The 13,725-nt window shown below is 40.7% G+C and overlaps 1 protein-coding gene across 1 annotated transcript in view; it reads left to right on the forward strand.

Moving 5' to 3' along the window:
• Positions 1-13,725, forward strand: part of TMEM123 (transmembrane protein 123) — an 80,158-nt gene that overhangs the window by 63,034 nt on the left and 3,399 nt on the right. The window contains exons 10-11 of the mRNA XM_055547521.1: positions 10,149-10,490; positions 11,603-11,756. Of these exons, the coding sequence (XP_055403496.1) occupies positions 10,149-10,490; positions 11,603-11,756 (496 nt within the window). The remainder of the gene's footprint in view (positions 1-10,148; positions 10,491-11,602; positions 11,757-13,725) is intronic.

The raw sequence follows: 13,725 nt of genomic DNA on the forward strand, positions 1-13,725 counted from the left end.
TGCTTTTTGGATGGAATGTTCTGTACTAGTTTGTTAAGTCTTTTATGTTCTAACTTGGCATTTAAGGTCAATGTTTCCTTATTGATTGTCTGATGGATGGTCTATCCATTGATTTAAGTGGGATATTAAAGTCCCTCTTGTTATTGTGTTGCTGTCTTATTTTTCCCTTTAAGTTTGTTAATGTTTGCTTTGCTGACTTATTTTTCCCTTTAAGTTTGTTAATGTTTGCTTTATATACTTAAGAGTTCCTATGTTGGGTGCATAAATATTTGCAAATATTTTCTTATTTGGTTGACCCCTTTATCATTATGTAATGCCCTTCTTTGTCTCTTATTACAGTCTTTGTTTTAAAGTTTACTTTGTCTCATGTAAGTATAGCTACCCCAGCTTTCTTTATATTTCCATTTGCAGGGCATATCTTTCTCTGTTCCCTCTCCTTCAGTCTCTCTGTGTCATTATACCTGAAGTGAGTCTCTTGTAGGCAGCATACAGATGGGTGTTTTTTTTTAAATCCATTCACCCACTCTGTCTATATCTTTCAATGGGAAAATTTAGTCCATTTGCATTTAAAGTAATCATTGATAAATATGGACTTATTTCCATTTTGTTAACTATTTTCTGGCTCTTTTGCAGTTTCTCTATTTCTTTCTTCTTTTTGTTCTCTTTTGTGGTTTGATGACATACTTTGTGGTATGCTTTGATTCCTTTCTCTTTGTCTACTACAGGTATTTTTCTTTGTGGTTACCATGAAGCTTACATTTAACAGCTTATTTATAACATTCCCATAAGTTTTCCCATAAGTCCCTTAAAATATCTTCATTTTTTTGACTCTTTTTTCTTCTTGCTGCTTTAAGAGAGTCCCACTGTCCTGTCCTTGAGTTCACTGATCCTTTCTCTTGGTTTATTTATTCTGCTGTTAAACCTCTTTATTGTATCAGTTATTTTATTCTTCAGCTCTGTGTCTCTTGTTCATTCTTTCTTATATTTTCTCTTTATTGAAGTGTGCTCATCCATTTTTCTCCCAACTTCAGTGAGAATCTTTATGACAGTTATTTTGAATTTTCTATCAGGTAAATTTTTTATCTTTGTTTCATTGAAGTATTTTTCTAGTGTTTTATCTTGTTCTTAACTTTGGAACATATTCCTACTTCTTCCTTTTCCTTGACTCTCTGTCAAACAGCCATCTGGCCCAGACCTGAATTAGTGGGTCTGTGTAGGAGATGAGCCTTGTTCAGTCCTGCCCTAGCTCATGGTTCTCTCTCAAACCTTTTTGTTTGTTAAGTAGTCTGTTTACTTTTAATGGATGCTAATAGCTGAGGGTGTGCCAAGACATGTCAGCGTAGGAGAGGATCTCAGTGAGCACCGATTGGAAGCCAGACCCACAAGTAACAGCTTTCAGAGTATGCCAATATATGCAGCCCTGCAGGACCACAAACACAAGCCCCACAGGCAACTAGAGCTGGGTGATCTGGAGCTGTCCCACGGCAGCATCACAAAAACTGGGGCATCAGAAAAAATATGTAGCCCCCTTTGCAGAAGATCTTGAAAACCTTGGGTTAGGCAGAGAGAGGGGGGAAAGATGGTGTCCTCCAGCCTCCATCCCCTCGGAGCACCTTTGTGGGCCTCTAGATGTGTGCCAAACCTGAAACCTGCCCCTCGGGCCAGAGCGCCTGCCTCTCAGAAAGACAGATGTGTTTCCGTCTGCTGTCTGTGCAGTTCTCTGCGGGTGGCAGTCTGCCAGGAACTACCTTTCATTTGTTACAGTCCCACGGGATCTAGGAACACGAGTGTCCCTGGCCTCCAGAGCCAGGTGCTCAAGGGGTGTCCCCTGGGGAGCAGCCACAAAAAAACAGGGCACCAGACACACGTCCACGCCAACTCCAGGATATACTCCAGGTGCTCTGGAGTGTGGCAGAGGGGGAACATGAAGATAGCACCCACCCCAGGTCTCCAGAAAGGACTGTGGTCAGCTCTTCGATGTGTGTTTAATTAGAAGTCTGCCCTTCAGGCCCAGCGAGAAGAGCCCTCTGGGCGTGTACCCAGTCCTGTGGCCACTGCTGGGTCTTCCAAATTTGCTGACATAATGAATGCAAAACCTTGATGGCATCCTCCTTTAGGGATGTGAGTAGTCCTGCTGAAATTTCATCACATCTACTAGCTTTATTAACTAAAGCAGTGCTTCTTAAGGCCCACTTGACTTTGCACTCCAGAATGTCTGGCTCTGGGTGAGTGACCACACCATTGTAGTAATCTGATTCATTAAGATCTTTTTTATACAGTTCTTCTGTGTACTCTTTCAATCTCTTCTCAATCTCTTCAGCATCTATTAGGTCTCTCTCATTTTTAAGCCTTTATTGTGCCATCTTTGGGCGGAAAGCTCTCTTGATGTTTCCAATTTTCCTGAAGAGATCTCTAGTCTTTTCCCTTTTGTTGTTTTCTTCTATTATTAAACACTGTTCGTTGAAGAAGGCCTTCTTGTCTCTTCCAGCTGTTCTCTGAAACTGCATTTAATTGGATGTACCTTTCCCTCTCTCCCTTGCTTTTCGCTTCTCTTCATTCTTTGGCTATTCATAAAGCCTCCTCAGATAACCACTTGGCCTTCTTGCTGCCCTTTTTCTTTGGGATGGTTTTGTTCACTGCCTCCTGTACAGTATTATGGACCTCTGTCCATAGTTCTTCTGGTACACTGTTAACTAGATCTAGTCCCTTAAATCTATCATTACCTCCACTGCAAATTCAGACAGGATTTTATATAAGTCATACCTGGCTAGCCTAGTGTTTTTCCTAGTTTTCTTTAGTTTAAGCCTGAATTTTGCTACAAGAAGCTGATGATCTGAACCACAGTCAGCTCCAGGTCTTGTTTTTGCTGACTGTATACAGCTTCTCCATCTTCAGCTACAACGAATATAATCAATTTGATTTTGGTATTGACCATTTGGTGATGTCCGTGTGTAAAGTTGTTTCTTGTGTTGTTGAAAAAGAGTATTTGCTATGACTAGTGCATTCTCTTGGCAGAATTCAGTTAACCTTTGCCCTGCTTCGTTTTGTTCTGCAAGGCCAAGCTTGCCTGTGACTCCAGGTTTATATTGACTTCCTCCTTTTGCATTCCAATCCCTGATGATGAATAGAATATCATTTTTAGGTGTTAGTTACTTCACGTTCTTCAGCCATCATTGGTGGGGCATAGACTTGGATTACTGTGATGTTGAATGGTTTGCCTTGGAAATGAGCTGAGATTGTTCTGTCATTTTTAAGGTTGCACCCAAGTACTGAATTTCAGACTCTTTTGCTGACTGTGAGGGCTACTCTGTCCCTTCTAAGGGATTCTTGCCCACAGTAGTAGATACAATGGTCATCTGAGTTAAATTCACCCATTCCCGTCCATTTTAGTTTGCTGATTCCTAGGATGTCAGTGTTCACTCTTAGCATCTCCTGCTTGACCACTTCCAATTTTCCTTGATTCATGGACTTAACATTCTATTCTAGGTTCCTGTGCAATACTGTTCTTTGCAGCATTGGATTTTACTTTTGTCAGCAGACACATCAACAAATGAGTGTCTTACCACTTTGGCCCAGCCGCTTCTTTCATTCTAGGGCTATTGGTAGTTTTCCTCTGCTCCTCCCCAGTAGCGTATTGGACACCTTCAGGCCTGGGGGGACTCATCTTTGGTGTCCTATCTTTTTGGCCTTTTGTACAGTTCATGAGGTTCTCATGGCAAGTATGCTGGGTGGTTTGCCATTCCCTCCTCTAGTGGATCACGTTTTGTCAGAATTCTCTGCTATGACCCATCCATCTTGAGTGGCCCTGCACAGCGTGGCTTGTAGCATCATTGAGTTAGGCAAGCTCCCTCGCCACAACAAGGCAATGATCCGTGAAGGGGTATACAAAGGTAGTTGAAATAAATCCAGACTCTGAAGAGGATGAGTACTTTTACTTGGTGCTAAGAAAAACAGGCTGCTTCATAGTGTCCTTGGTCCTGCTGTGATAGAAGGCTGCTGGCTGGTGTTAGAAACAGGGTTGGAGTATCCCTTTTTTCTTTTTTGGATGTTTGTATCAGTGAACTGAAAATATCTTCAATAGCATCCCCTTCACGTGCTGTGATTCCGGCGGCAGTGGTGCTAATCGTGGAAGTAGGTCTGTTCTGAGCATCTCTGCATCAGTGGCCCAGCGCCCCTCGTCGCCACAGGTACCTTGTCCGTCTCGTTCCTCTCCCTCTGAGCCCGGCAGCTGCTGGCACGGAGGGCACATGGCGCCCTCACTGCAGGCCTTCGCCTCCTCTTCCTGTGATTGTTAGCTGAAACCAAGAGTTAAGGTCAGGACATTTTTATAGCTCTGACTGAAATCTATAGATGATCTCAGGTTTTACTTAAGCAAGTTTTGAGAGTGGTTTGACAAGTACTGACTGACTGAATTTGTCTCAAAGATCTGAGTTTCAAAGATCTGTGAAAGGAACCAGCTTAGCACAGCCACCAGCCGGTGCCGTTGCCCAGAGACACGTCTTGTTAGAAATGGAAGAACTGTGATCCTGAGTGCATTCGTTTGCCAGGCCTACCACAGGAAAGGGTGGTGTAAACAGCAGAGATAGATTGTCAGATTGTTGACAGACTGTCAGATACATCTTCCTGAGGGCTGATGACAGAGGTCTGTTCCATGCCTGTTGCCTCATTTCTGGTGTTTCGCTGGCAAGCTTTGGCTTTCCTTGGCCTCTTGGAAGCACCACCTTGATCTCTGTCTTCATTTTCACACGGTGTTTGTCTGTCTCCAAATTTCCCACTTTACAAGGTTACCAGGTACTTAAGCCTCTTCCCGATAACCTCATTAACCTCATTTTAACTTGATTATAATCCTCTGTGAAGATCCTATCTCAAATAAGGCGACATCCTCAAGTACTGAGAATTAGGACTTCACCATATGAATTTTAGGGGGACACAGTTCAACACATAACACTAAATAAGTGTTGACAACTGTGTGCCCCCATACCCTGTCCCGCAGCTCCACCTGCGTTCACTTCAGTTGCTCAGTTGTGTCCAACTCTTTGCGACCCCATGAATTGCAGCACGCCTGGCCTCCCTGTCCACCACCAACTCCCAGAGTTCACCCAAACACATGTGCATCGAGTCAGTGATGCCATCCAGCCATCTCATCCTCTGTCGTCCCCTTCTCCTCCTGCCCCCCAATCCCTCCCAGCATCAGAGTCTTTTCTAATGAGTCAACTCTTCACATGATGTGGCCAAAGTACTGGAGTTTTCAGCTTTAGCATCATTCCTTCCAAAGAACACCCAGGGCTGATTTTCTTTAGAATGGACTGGTTGGATCTCCTTGCAGTCCAAGGAACTCTCAAGAGTCTTCTCCAACACCACAGTTCAAAAGCATCAATTCTTCAGCACTCAGCTTTCTTCACAGTCCAACTCTCACATCTATACATGACCACAGGAAAAACCATGGCCTTGACTAGCCGGACCTTTGTTGGCAAAGTAATATCTCTGCTTTTGAATATGCTATTTAGGTTGGACATAACTTTCCTTCCAAGGAGTAAGCATCTTTTAATTTCAAGGCTGCAGTCACCATCTGCAGTGATATTGGAGCCCAGAAAAATAAAGTCTGACACTGTTTCCACTGTTTCCCCATCTATTTGCCATGAAGTGATGGGACCAGATGCCATGATCTTCGTTTTCTGAATGTTGAGCTTTAAGCCAACTTTTTCACTCTTCACTTTCACTTTCATCAAGAGGCTCTTTAGTTCTTCACTTTCTGCCATAAGGGTGGTGTCATCTGCATATCTCAGGTTATTGATATTTCTCCCGGCAATCTTGATTCCAGCTTGTGCTTCTTCCAGCCCAGCGTTTCTCAAGAGGTACTCTGCATATAAGTTAAATAAGCAGGGTGACAATATACAGCCTTGACGTACTCCTTTTCCTATTTGGAACCAGTCTGTTGTTCCATGTCCAGTTCTAACTGTTGCTTCCTGACCTGCATACAGGTTTCTCAAGAGGCAGGTTAGCAGAGGTATTATTGATGGTATGTATGCTCAGCTTGTTGAACGAGTTGTAGTTAGTAGGATGTCTGTCTTGTTCAGAATGAAACCAAAAGGAATAGCACTGTGATGAGTGGGATTCCTCCCTCTGGCAGCACAGGCCCTGCAGGGGGGCTGCATTGCGCCCCCGTCCTTGCTCCCCCTTCTCCCCTCACCTCTGCTGTTTTGACCTCACGGAAGCAGGCCTGAAGGGCCTTGGGGAGAAGCCCGCTGGGATGTTTGCAGCCAGTGGAGGTGCCCCTGCGTGGCAGATGTGATTCTTGGGGAGCTTCTGGAGAGACCCTCAGCTGGCGCTTCCCCCGCCAATCTCTGGATGCCCTGGGACCTCCCCCTTGCTGGCCCTCACACTCCACTCCCTTCAGTCCAGTTCAATTCAGTCACTCAGTCGTGTCCAACTCTCTGCAACCCCATGGACCGCAGCAGGCCAGGCCTCCCTGTCCATTGCCAACTCCCGGAGTTTACTCAGACTCATGCCCATTGAGTCGGTGATGCCACTCCCGTGGCCCCCGCTGTTTGATGTCCCACCTCTCTGCTGGGTCTCTCCACCCCTCTGTGCAGAACTCTCTGCGAAGCTGTCGTGTAAAGCAGCCCCATGCTGGCTGTGTTCCACAGGGCCTGATTTGCTTCATGGGAAACAAGCACCTTTGTTGTCACTGGAACCAAGAATCGACTCTCAGAGTAGCCTTTTTAAACTCTGCTGACAGAGACAGCTCACCCACGGCCTCTCGCCTTTAGAGTTACTGTTCAGGCCGGAATAAGATCCCAGTGTTTGTCCCTTCAGGTCCAGTGGACGCTGGGCCTGCTCTTCAGGTGATTCCCTTGAAGCCTTTCCAACTTGGCTTGAGGGCAAGGGTTTGTGTTCCCCTCTTTTACTCCGTGGGCAGAGGTGGGGGTGGACAAAGAACACACATCACACTTTCCAGTAACATACCCTCCGTGGGCCTTTGTACCTTCTTTTGTCTTGTTTTAACTTGATGTTTTTGTCTTGGATTGAAATACATAGTTGATATATAACACATTAGTTTCAGGTATACAACATAATGATTTGATACTTGTCTATATTGCAAAATGATCACAGTAAGTAACATCTATCATAATATATATAAGAATTTGTATAACATCTGTCATCATATTTAGTTACATTTTTTTCTTGTGATGAGAACTTTCTAGGTCTATTCTGTTAAAGACTCTTCCAATACACAGTGTGGTATTAACTAGAGTCACCGTGTGTTTTACATCCCATCCCCATGACTGACTCACTTTATAACTAGAGCTTGGTCCCTTTGATGCCCTTTGCTCATGTCACCCGCCCTCCACATCCTTAAAACTTCTGCTTCTCAGAGGCAGCGGAGACTGAAGGGCTAACACAGCAGAGCTTAACCCTTCCCAAGCCCTGCGTGCATGGTCTGTTCTTCCGACGTCTCTGCAGGTGTTCACTGTGCCTTGCCATGGAGGACACTGGCCAGTCACTGAACAGTTATGGGAGAGGGAAGATGCCCAGATGCCCATGGAGGGATGGTCTCATTTGTAGAGGAGCCCAGAGGACCATTCACTTATATTATAGTATAGTGGGGTGGGGGGGGGGTGACTCACTGAATGTGAGCTCTGACCTTGAAGAGAGCATCCTTGCATTGCAGCTAACACATTTAAACATCACAGAACACACCTTAACATGAAACTTATTTGCCTGTTCTGTCAGGCAAAATTTGTAGAAAATTTTAGCTGCTTAGTCATTTCTTTAACACATTTGGATTTTCCTAATGAACTAACCTGACAGGTCCCTGTTTTGCCTGTGTGACTTTGTACAGTATCTGTGAAGAATATCTTATTATGGCCGGGAGAAGACAGTAGGCTGTGTGTGTGTGTGTGTGTGTGTGTGTATAATCCAAAAGCAGCATTGTGCTCATTGTTCCACTCTGCAAAGATCATTCTGTTCTAAAGATATGATATAAACAATGGTTCTTTGCTGTATTTAATTTCACTATGATAGAATTAATTCAGTAGATTAAAATAATATTTGATTATTTCAATGCTAAAGTATATTACTTATATCTGTAGAGCATTTTAATTGATTAATAAAAGATTAGTTCAAGTTCATAACATTTCTATCATCTACTTGAATAATGATAATTTATTAGTCTATATAATACTAAAAGTTTTTGTAGTATCACCAATGCAGTGGACATGAACTTGGGCAAACTTCAGGAGATGGTAAGGGCCAGGGGGGCCTGGTGTGCTGCAGTCCATGCGGTCATAAAGAGTCAGACACAACTGGGCTACTGAACAACAACAACATAATATAGAAGTACTAATTCCTTTTGTCTTTTTTTAAAAATCAGATAATACCCAGTAGACGAGATAACCCACAATAAAGACCCAGAGTTCAGAAAAGGTGATAGGAATTTAAATAGTAAAAGCTGATGGCCAGATAAGAAGCACTATTAAAATAGCCTGTAAAGCTGAAAATAAATATTTGAATTCTTTGAATAAAAAGTCCAGAATAATTGTGAAAGGGTGATAGTACCTGAAGTCATGGCTTTTGGATGTGTCAAGGACCCTGAAGGCCTGATGCTTCTATCGGTGGAGACGGCAGCCCAGGGGCGAATTCTTTCCACTTTGGTTCTTGGCCAGATAGAGTGAAATGAGAAAATGCAGGCAACATAGCAACTACTAAACCTACAGACACAAATAAAGAAATAAATTGCAACCAGTCAGTCCTAAAGGAAATCAACCTTGAATATTCATTGGAAAGACTGATGCTGAAGCTGAAGCTCCAATACTTTGGCTACCTGATGCGAAGAGCTGACTCATTGGAAAAGACCCTGATGCTGGAAAAGATTGAGTGCAGAGGAGAAGGGGGCGGCAGATGATGAGATGGTTGGATAGTATCACTAACTCAGTGGACATGAGTTTGGCAAACTCAGGGAGATAGTGGAAGACAGAGGAGCTGAACAACAATAGGGCAAAGAGATTTTTGATTCCTTGGATAGTATATAGTAAAGTAGTATTTATTATGCTTCCTTCGTGGTTCAGACAGTAAAGAATCCGCCTGCAGTGCGGGAGACCCAGATTCGATCCCTTGGTTGGGAAGATCCCCTGGAGAAGGGCATGGCTACCCACTCCAGTATTCTTGCCTGGAGAATTCCATGGACAGAGGAGCCTGGCAGGCTACAGTCCATGGAGTCACAAAGAGTCAGACACGACCGAGCAACTAACACACATTTATTTAGTAAATTATAAATAACTAAAGTATCTTTAGTTGTAAGTATCAGTTAGGTTATGGTGTTACAATGAAGATAGAGTATGAAAAAATATTAAGACAGAAATGTTTGCTTTTGGCCATAGGGCATTTTATACATAGATATTTAGTATTTATTTTTTGGTAATAGTGCTTACTTATTTCCAATTGTTTATTTTAAATTAACATGAATGGTTTCCCCTTATAAAACTGGCTTTTGCATATTTTAAGCTTTCTAAAATATTTTTAGAAATATGTTTCCAACGATGGAAAATTATCACCACTATGAGATTTCCAACCAACCATGTTCTACAATGTTATTTCACTTCCTAATGTATCATGGGAAGTTGGTTTTACTCTTATAAAGAGTGTCCCACTTATGCTTACATCCACTTCAGGCGGTTAGAAGCATGTAGCTACTGTTTGTCCCCAAAGCCTTTTGGAAGAATGTGGCAGGGAAACTTTAAAAACCCTTTTTACATCCATTGGTTTAATAATCTTTTCAACTAATACTGTGACATAAAGTATGGCATATTCAGACCGAGGTGGTTAAGACACTGTCCCTGTACTGAAAGAGCTCCGTCTTCTAGGTTGGGTCTCCTTCCCCCTCCCCACTCCCTGCCCCACCATATGGTCACAAAAGTTGCTAACTCTATGTAAACCCAGGCAGGCTTGGTTCCTTTTGAATATTTTTCTGTTTTGAGACATTTTATGGCTTATTGCTGTGTACTGCAGAGTATTAGTAGACTAAGTATCTTCATGCTGCTGTGTTTGTTAGACGTTTTCCTTTATGTGTGACCATGAAAGGCAGTGAAGTGGAAGCTTGATTATCCGAGTCACAGCTCTTGCTTTAATGTTTCTATATCTTCTCATAGACCCAAAGGGACATCCCAGCCATAGACATGAATCTCCCAATGTCAGTGCGAAACCATCAACAGCTTCAGTTTCCCCAGTCTCAAAGAATGTGACCACTACCACCTTGAAACCCATAGGAAAATCATCATCAGAAACGAAAGATTCCTCAGCCTCAAATCATGGGACAGCCACCACCTCGAAACCCTTTGCAACATCTAAAATGATAACACCAGTGGTCTCAACAAATATGACTTCTGCCACCTTAAGGTCTACACCCAAAATAACAAATGTTTCACAAAATACATCCCAGGTATCAGTATCCACAGTGACCACAGCCCACAATAGTTCTTCATCAGTAACAGGTATGTATAAAATGGACCTGTTTTTTCCTGTGCTGAAAAATAGTTGTTAAAATGCCGCATTTATACCATTCCATTCTGTAAAATGTAGAAATTTAGGCAATTATTTCTCATTTCCTATATAAATTAGTTGTAGAGATCAGGAAGAGTTGATGTAGTAACTGTCTTGTTCCTTTAAGAAATTAGCTTCCAACTTAATCATGCCAAATAATGACTGTATAAGATCCATCTGTAAATAAATAAATTATCCTAATGGAATTTTATTTTGCATGATTTGAAAACTTGTCATACCTTTAATTTTTTGTACCTCACTCTACAAGGGAATTAGGTAGGGTCAGTCTCCATGATTCTAAACCTAAATCATGGTGAACTTCGGTTTTAATCCACTTGTGCCATAAAGATATTTTTTAATGGTATTAGATATAGTCACATATATATTATTAGTCTCAGCACTCTTTTTCTTCATTTGTTTAAAATATAATGCCTGTGAAACCTGGAATTCAAAAACCTTAAAATTCTCATTAAGTTATCCAAAGTTAAACTTCTCTTTAAAAGCTGTTGATTACATTTACCAGAACAAATATCAGACTTTATGGTTTCTTTTTTGTGTTTTTATATACTTTTATTCTGAATAGTTTCTCTTCTTTATTACTACAATTTATGTATTGACTTCACAAAATTAAAATAGTTAAAATTCACAATTTGTTCAAAAGGAGAAATTTCAGTTAGAAACATTTATTCAAATTGGATCCAGTTTCAGGATTACAGCTGTTACCCAGACACGTTTTGTTTAGGGCATGAACTCTTAAAGAGAATTCATAAAAGAATTCCCCAACTCTTGCTGCCTTGGATGGTTTTGGTAGCCCATCCAAGTCCAGTCTTGCATTAAGATCTTGGGACTGCAGGCAGTGGGGGTTTCTTTAATAAGGGATGTGTTGGGTCAGCTGAAGAAAACTAAAGCCAGGCAGTCACTAGACACAAAACCAACTGGAGAGCAACTGCATGACCTTCTCATCCCCAAGTCAGAGTGCTTACGTGGAAATTCAGAATGTTTTAGTTGATTACAATGTATTTTAAAAGCACTAAAACCTGTTTTTTGTTTTGTTTTCTTCTAGTCACAACAACTATTATTTCTAAGGAAAATAAAGGATCAAAATTTGATACTGGCAGCTTTGTTGGTGGTATTGTATTAACATTGGGAGTTTTATCTTTTCTTTACATTGGATGCAAAGTGTATTATTCAAGACGAGGCATTCGGTATAGAACCATGTAAGTTTTGATTGGCCAGGACTTTTATTATTATTATTATTAGTTCTTTATTTAAATATCATGACAAAATTTAAGAGTAGAGCCAATGTTCATCTCAGTGATTAATAATTCATAGATTTATGACTTATATTCCTATTAATCCTTTGTGCCTAAAGCAAATTGGGTATAAGCTCATGATTATAATTATTTGCAAATGAAAATGGATGTATATACCTGTAAAAATGATTGTATTTTATTAATGTGCCATCCTTTTTCTTTTTTTAACTGGAGACCCAAGTTTAATCGCCTTTTTCACACGCTTACACCTCTCATCACAAGAAATACCCTATCAGGTCTCCTGAGGCTGTTGACTTAGTGCTGCCGACAAACGTAAGACACACTAAAGTCGCATCCTCGATAAAACATGATTTCTCCTTTCTGTCACAAAGAAAATAGATTCTGACAGCCTCATTTTCCTTGATAATAAGTTGTTAGTATAATATATATTATCAGTTAATCTGTAGTAAAACCATCTTTTCAGGTGAGCTTTATCAACAAGTCTTCAACAACAAACCATGTCATTCTATAGAGCTGATGGTTTTTAGAGGTATCATCTCCCAATTTTTGTTACTACAACAAAGTCCTTTTGGTTTTTCTTTTGAGTCTTATATGTACAAGAGTGAATTTATTCTTTTGATTGTTCAGTCCAGTCACTCAGTCGTGTCCAACTCTTTGAGACCCCATGAACTGCAGCACGCCAGGCCTCCCTGTCCATCACCAACTCCCGGAGTTTACCCAAACCCCATGTCCATTGAGTTGGTGATGCCATCCAGCCATCTCATCCTCTGTCGTCCCCTTCTCCTCTTGCCCTCAATCTTTCCCAGCATCGGTTAATGTATATATAAAATAAATACCATAGAACACATGGCATTTTCCAAAATTTAAGTTGTCATATGTCAATACATATGTGTCCCATAGAGTTTCCATGTCAGAAACATTTGGGAAATGCTGATTGAGCACAGTAAAATTCTGTAAGCCTTTGATATATTGATGTACATTATGAATTTCTAGGAGGAAATTATAATATCAAAATAAGTCTCAGATTTTTCATTGAACTAAGAAAACCAGACTTTAAAAAATATTTAAACTGTAATAACTTACCTTCCATGTATAGTAGCCATCATATCCAACTTACTTTAAAAGAATATCAAGGTGGTGTTTTGTCAGATTAAAGCACATTCAGAAACATTCATTCTTCCTCTTGTAGCCTAGCCTGTAAAAGAAGAAGAAAAAAAAAAGGAAACTAACTAAATCAAGTTAATTCTAAAAATGCGTTAACATTTGGAATATTTTTTAAAACCACTCTGTTCCTAGAAATATTTATCATCTGGCTTTTTTTTTTTTTGTAAATTTCAGTTAAAGAGAAGGCACATTTTGATTAAATTTAATACATCTCCTTTTTTATAATATCAATATTTATTGATATTCTTGAGACTATAAAACTATGAAGGAACTAAATTTAAGTGTGCTGTTTTCATTTTAAAGTGCCTTAACTACGAAGTATGTAGTTTTAGCTTTATGGGCCAGCTTTTTTGTCACAGTACATGACCAAATAATGCTGCATGCCCTGTGGAGGACATCAGGTCCAGAGTCCCCATAACTGAGGGAACTGTGTGGTGTATAAGGCGGTGTAACTGTAGAAGTAGTCTTATTCATATCATACCAGTAGCTAGTGAAAACACCTTATTTCATTGAGTCTCAGAACACATTTTTGTTTTTGAGTTTTTCTACATTTTAACACCTCCGAAGTAGATGTATCTTACAGTCTATGGGATGAGAAAGCATTGTGTTGTAGTTTAATTGGCCATGTTTTTCTTAGTGCTACACTTTTTTTTAAAGTGTATTTTAAAGCCATTCATTCCTTTGAAGTTATAAACAATGACATTCCATAAATAAAGACTTACTATTTTCCCATTAAGGAAACTGAGAC

Source organism: Bubalus kerabau, chromosome 15 (assembly GCF_029407905.1).
Source record: "Bubalus kerabau isolate K-KA32 ecotype Philippines breed swamp buffalo chromosome 15, PCC_UOA_SB_1v2, whole genome shotgun sequence".
NCBI classification, from domain to species: Eukaryota; Metazoa; Chordata; class Mammalia; order Artiodactyla; family Bovidae; genus Bubalus; species Bubalus kerabau.